This window comes from Castanea sativa, chromosome 1 (genome assembly GCF_040712315.1).
Source record: "Castanea sativa cultivar Marrone di Chiusa Pesio chromosome 1, ASM4071231v1".
NCBI lineage: Eukaryota > Viridiplantae > Streptophyta > Magnoliopsida > Fagales > Fagaceae > Castanea > Castanea sativa.
In genome coordinates, this window is record NC_134013.1 from 91,473,656 (window position 1) to 91,480,323 (window position 6,668).

The following is a 6,668-nucleotide window of genomic DNA, read 5'->3' on the forward strand; positions in this document are numbered from 1 at the left end:
ATTCTGTTATGGGTACTTTCACTGATATTGTTGGCACCACCACCCCATTGATTGAGTTTGATGAGAGGGGAATAACATATTTGGTAGCCACCAACGCGGGGTGGTTACCTTACTTGGCCGATGAGGGTGCCAGGTATGTACATTATCCTACCAATTATGTGCGAAGGCAATTTGGACTTGACCAAGACATTCCTGATGGCTTGTCTGTTCTTGCGGAGTCCCCTACTTCTATTCGACCTTTCCTGCGGCATACTGCCTTTGAGTTCTGAAGCCAACACTTCACAACAGTTACTATCCTAGGTTCTCAGAGGGAAGGTATGTGTACCGCTGCTATGCATGGGTACAGGCAAGCAGTGATGATTTCGTTTGAGAAAGAGCTGTTGGGTAGCCGTGGGTTCTCCCTTAGTCCGCCTAGTGGGCTTAGCATAGTTGTCTCCGCCAATCCCCGCTTGCTTTTGCCTTCTGCATCTGTGCAGGCTTATGCTAGGAAGCAAAGTCGTTCTGCCATATTTGAGTGGGTCGAGGAGGAGCAAGGGTGGTATTGGCATGATGGTGATTACCCCGCAGGCTGGGAAAAGAGGGTGAAGGTGATCAATGTCCCCGTGCTGGCGAAGAAGAGTTCTGTTAAATCCAAGTCTACGAAGAAGAAGGTAGGCGATGATTCCTTTGAGACTTGCTTAGATATTGTTCCCTTCGAAGGCGATGTGCCTCCTATGAGTAATGTAGTGTTGGAGAGCACCACTCCTCCCCCTGTTCACACCCGTTCCAGTAAACGTTCCGCTGCAGGCAGGACCAAGCCTGCCATTCCTCGGCCCTCTACTGACGCCTCTCCCTTTGGTAGGACACGAGGCCGCAAAAGGAAGACTTCTCCCCCCCCAAGCGCCTACCACTACTGAGCGGAGGGTATGTCGCTTCTAACCCTCTTCCTTATTCTTTGTCGTTTTTCGTTTAGAACCTCTTTTTGCGGCTAGCCCATGTTGGCTTGTTCCCTTTACTTTATTTCCTCTTTTGCAGTCAAAGTATAAGGAGGACTCGTCTGCTACCCATCCCATTCCGCTGGATGAACCTTAGCTTGAGGTATGACTTCTTCCCTTCTATTACTTTATCATTATTATATTTTTTTTTTCTGTGTCTCCAACTTTCGTCTTTTTTTTTTTTTTTTTTTAGGCTGACCCTTAACCCATCTCCGTGTACCGTCCCACGGTCGCGGAGATTTCTGCCTCCCAAGGCGTTCCAACGGAGGGTTTCTTTGATGGGGCAGAAGCGGTGTTTCTTGTTGGAACCCCTGCTACTCCTGCTGTTCCTCCGGGAGTCCCTGCTGAGGGGGTCAGAGAGACCGTTACCATTCCTACTTCGACGCCCGCTTCCCAGGAGAAGGATTCTCCTGCTGCTGCTGTATAAGCTGAGGCTACTTCCCCGGCCACGCCGCTTATCATCTCCACCAGTGACCCTTTTGCATCTCTATCTTAGGCCGTGAGGGATGGTTCTTCTCTGGTGGTCACCTCTTACTCCATTCCTGATTCTGCCACACGCGGTCCTGTGGTAGACTTGTCCTCCGAAGAATCCGAGGATATCTTGGAGGATTCTGATGATGAACCGGCTAAGAAGAAGAGAGTCTTGGAATCTGAAGGAGAGGAGGAAATTTCCAAGCACGGAGTTGAATACATGGGTACGTATTTCCATATGTCGCCAAACTTCCTTCCCTCTTTCTTCTTGTTATCTCTCTTCTGCACATAATATTCTTCCTGCCATGGTTCCCTGTTATATATATATATATATATATATATATATATATATATATATTTTTTTTTTTTGCATGCCCATTCCTTCTTATTGCAGAGACCTCTGAAGAACAAGAAATGGCAACAGACAAAGATATGTCTACTGTAACTACTTCTGCCACACTCGCAGCACCCGTTTCTGTCAGTCCTTCAACCCCCACTCCCGTAGGCCCTGGTAAGTCTCCTTTTTTTTCTTTTTTTTTTCTTCATTCACTGTGTGTTTCGATTTTCTTAGTCATGCATTCTTATTCTGCTTCTGGTGCCGTTTGCCAGGTCCGCTCCCCACCGTTCCTTCTCAATTTGAAGTGGGTAGTAATTCTACCCTAGCACCTGATCCGGCGAGTGAGGCCGTGGCTTTCTTTACCCAATTTGATCAGCATGAGGTCAACGACCTTGGTCCCACAGATTTCTGGGGTTCTGGCCTCCCTATGTTGATTTCCATGGCTTTAGAGTTCCTGAGGATCGTGCCTCCCACCTCGAGGCAATTTATAGTAGCCGTGGTGACTTCATGCGGGAGTTCAGTTTTGGCCATTCTATCGGGGAGCACTTTCTGAAGTTGCTGGGCAGTGTGATGAATGATGTTGAGCGTAATTTTGTTGACACCATCTCGCCTGAGAGGATTCTTCAGTGGAGGGCAGGGATTCAGGAACTTATCAGCGTGGGGTTCGTCGTGGGGTTTTTTTTAGACCATCTTTGTGAGATTGCTCGTGCTTATTTCATGAGGAAGGTTCAGCCTGCCATTGAAGCTATTGATGCGCGTCTTGAGATTCTGCGGAAGGAGGTGGCAGACTTGGAGGGTCGTCGTGAGCGCCTCGTTTCTGGCACTGATGGTTCTAGCCGCTTTGGTGACTATACTCTCATCTCCGGCCTCCATTGATGTGATCCTAGTTTCTTTTCTGTTTCATCCCTTTTCGTATTTCCCTTGTTGTTGGTTTTTTTTTTTTTTTTTTTGTGCACTTATCTGGCGGGTTTGCCATAACTTGGGTTTTGTAACTATGCGATGCTACTGCCTTAGCTACTTATTATGACATGGGATGTTTTTTTCATTGCATATTCATGAAAGCATATTACAATCTTTTTTTTTGTGACATGGCCACTTGGAAAGATAAAAGGAAACAAAGGAAAATAACAGAGAAAGAAAAAGGAAAATGAAATTCCAGAGAGGTTTCGTGACCTTTCACTCTCTTTCTTTCTACGCATGATAACACTTTAGCCATTTCCCATTGATTGGGTCCATCAACTCCTTGCCATCTGTCTGAGTTAGGCGGTAATATCCAGTGGGGTGTGCCTCCCTCACCACAAATGGTCTCTCCCATTTAGGTGCAAATTTAGATGGTCCTGCCATGCCTCTTCTCACATAATTCGTCACTTTCAGTACGAGTTGCCCTTCCACGAATACCCTTTCTCTGGTCATCCTGCCGTAGGCTTCTGTCATCCTTTGCCTGTATCTGCGGCTGCATTCCTGGGCCTCTTCTCTCTTCTCATCAAGCCATTCCAAGTCCACATATCTTTCTGCTGTAAAGACCTCTTTCTCTTTTTCCCTTTCTTTCATTTGCATAACACGTAGAGAAGGGGTCATTATTTCTGCCGGGCCCATTACTTCCGTTTCGTAGACCAAAGAGAAAGGCGAAAATCTCGTGGCTGACTTTGGGGAATTCCTATAGGCCTAGAGGGCATCTGACAGGTGCGTTGCCCATCCTCCTGTATACTCCTAGCTCATTTTACTGATGATTTTTATGAGAACCTTGTTCGTCGCCTCCGCTTGCTCGTTTCCCTACGGATAATAGGGCGATGACCGATGGTGTTTAACTTGGTAGAATTCCAGCATTTTTCTTACATCGTTGTTGACGAATGGCGTGCCATTGTCGCTAATAATTCTGTGGGGCACTCCAAATCTTACTATTATATTTTCCTTGATAAAGTTGGCCATTGCTCCTCCAGTAGCTTTGCGAAGTGGCACTGCTTCTGCCCACTTGGTGAAGTATTCCGTGGCGACCAGGATCCATATGTACCCACGTGATGGTGGGTTAACGGGCCCTACCAAATCAAGCCCCCAGGTGTGGAATGGCCACAGGGTGATCATATTGTGCAATTGCTACGGGTGGGTGTGGATCAGGTTGGCTTGTACTTGGCAGCTGTGGTATTTTTTTACAAATTCTGCTGTGTCTTTCTTCATGGCAGGCCAGTAGTAACCCGTCTGCAGCAGGCACCTATATAGCTTTTTCTTTCCTTGATGCTCTCCACATTGTCCTGTGTGCACTTCCTTTATCATACTTTTCGCTTCTTCGGGACCCAGACAATGCAGTGGGTCTCCATCATATCCTTTTTTGAAAAGGATCCCGTTGTGCAAAAAATAGTGTGTTACTAGCCTTTTGAGCTTGTAACGCTCATTGTGCTTCTACGGCAAGACGCCTTCTGCTAGGTATTGAGTGAATGGCTCCCTCCAATCTTCATTGGCAAACACAGCGTAACTTTCCTCCCTGTCAGCCGCAAGTCAACAAGCTTCACATTGGACTTGGACCTGGTCCGCATCTTTCCCCATACTGGGCCAATAAAAACCTGCCATTTGGAGTCTACGGTAGAGGCTGATCTCTCTGCAGGATCCGCAGGTTTTCTCGTGCATTTCTTTCAGCTTTCTATAGGCCTCTTTTTGCCCTACGCACCTTGATAGGATCCCTCCTGGCATCCTGCGGTACAGTTCTCCTCCTGCCAGAGTATAGTCTTTTAACGCTTTTAACTCCGCAGGCTCGCCTTCTTTGATTAGAGCCTCCTTTATGGGATTTCGCCAATCCTCTTCGCACTGTTCTTCCCTGAACTTTTCCTTCAAAACTTCTATGATTGATTCTCTTCTCTTGCTGACTTCTATCTTGGCACTATTTCCTTCAAATATTATTTGCGAGCCTAGTGTGGCCAACGCGTCTGCGAATCGATTCTCACCTCTCGACGCATGCTCTATTTCAAAGGTTGAAAACCTTTCTTCTATCTTTTGGGCCATCGCCCGATAAAGAGCTAGGCTGGGTTCCTTCAAGGAGAAGCTCCCTTTGGTTTGGTAGACCGCCAAATTCGAATCTCCCACCACCTTCAAGTGTTTGGCTCCCATCTCAAGGGCCGTGGCTAACCTAGTTAGGTAGGCCTCATATTCTGCCGTGTTGTTTAAGCAGGGAAACTCCAGCTTGAATGATAGTGCTACAACCTCATTTTCTTCGTGATACAGAACTACTCCCACTCCTCCTGATTGGGCGGTAGAAGACCCATCAAACTTCATCAACCACCATTCCCCAACTTCTTCTGCCGTAGCCACTTCTCCTGGGACTCCTTCATCCAATGGAAATTCTTCTTCTCCTGGGAATTGTGCTAGCAAATCTGCTATAGCCTGGATTTTCACCGCTTTGGGCGTTCTTGCTTTTAAATCGTATTGCGATAATTGCAGCAACCATTGGGATATCCTACCGAAGAGGATGGTTTGTTGTAATAAGGATTTGATAGCATGAGACTTAGTCATCAGCCACACCTCATAGGCTAGGAAATAGAGTCGCAACCTCTGCGAGGCATACACAATTGCCAAACATGCCCTTTCTACCCTCGGGTAACGAGTCTCTGCGTCTTTTAAGGCCTGGCTGATGTAGTACACTAGCTGTTCTACCCCGTTTCCATCTTCCTGAGCGATCAGCGCACCCACGACGCATTGGTTGGTGGCTAAGTATAATAGCAGTGGCTTCTTGCGGACTAGGGCTTACACCGTAGGGAGGTTTATCATAATCTGCTGTAACCTGTTAAAGGCTGCCTGCTGTACCTCTCCCCATTCGAAGTTTTGCCTCTTTTTTAGTGATTTCTTGAAGGCAGAGGTGATGGATGCTAGCCCTGGGATGAATCTTCGAATGTATGAGACCTTCCCCAAGAAGCTCTTCAACTCCTTTACTGTAGCTGGGGGTCTCATGGTGGCTATGGTTGTAGCCTTGCCTGGGTCCACATCTATTCCTCTGCTATGGACCAGAAAACCCAGGAACTTCCCTGAGGATACTCTGAATGCGCATTTGAAGGGATTTATTCTAAGTTTGAAGGTCCTACACCTTTCAAACACCCTTCTCAACACTTGAATGTGCTCCTCTCGCTTTTTTGACTTCACCACTATGTCATCTACATAATCTTCTAATTCTCGATGCATCATGTTATGGAAAATGGCCGTCATTGACCTTTGATAAGTTGCACCTGCGTTCTTCAACCCAAATGGCATTACTGTGTAGTAAAAGTTGCCTATGGGCGTTCTGAAGGCAATCTTCTCCGCATCCTACGGCACCATTTGGATCTGGTTGTACCCACTGAACCCATCCATAAAGGAGAACATGGCATTTCCTGCTGCAGAATCTATCAATAGGTCCACGCTTGGCAGCGGGAATTCATCCTTTGGGCAGGCCTTATTAAGATCTCTGAAATCTACACAACATCTTATCTGCCCATTCTTCTTCTTTACTGGCACAATGTTGGATAACCAACGTGGATGTTGAATGGGTTTGATGAATCCTGCGGCAACAACTTCTGTACTTCCTTGACTATTTTTTCCTTTATTTCGGTATGGAAAATTCTGGCAGGCTGGGCTACTGGCCTGGCCTCCGGGTCTACTTTCAACTTGTGCACTACTAACCCAAGATCCAATCCTGGCATTTCATTATAATTCCATGCAAAAACATCTTTGTATTCTTTTAATAGTAGTACGAACTCCAACTTTTCTCTTTCTGACAGCTTTGAACTGATTAAAATGGGCCTTGGCTCGTGCGGGCCGGATCTCAAGTCGACTTCCTCCGTTTGTTCTTCTACTGTAACCTGCCCATCCTTGTCTGCCGCAACCTCCTCATTTCTTTCTTCACAACCTCCTTCTTCCAAGTCTTC

General features: G+C 46.7%; 1 protein-coding gene across 1 annotated transcript; it reads right to left on the reverse strand.

The window, feature by feature from the left end:
• Nucleotides 1-3,555: 3,555 nt before the first annotated feature.
• On the reverse strand, nucleotides 3,556-5,283 carry LOC142637228 (uncharacterized). The gene is made up of 2 exons (XM_075811512.1): nucleotides 4,341-5,283; nucleotides 3,556-3,818 (listed from the first exon to the last, which is right to left on the reverse strand). Exons 1-2 carry the CDS (start codon nucleotides 5,281-5,283, stop codon nucleotides 3,556-3,558), a joined length of 1,206 nt encoding a protein of 401 aa, XP_075667627.1.
• Between the last annotated feature and the right edge of the window lie 1,385 nt (nucleotides 5,284-6,668).

Bases quoted from the DNA above. Each gene is read 5' to 3' on its own strand.
- LOC142637228 (XM_075811512.1), bottom strand. From the start codon at position 5,283: ATGACTAAGTCTCATGCTATCAAATCCTTATTACAACAAACCATCCTC. The intron at 3,819-4,340 runs GTTTTTATTGGC...TTGATTTGGTAG, and splicing joins CCGTAGACTCCAAATGGCAG to GGCCCGTTAACCCACCATCA.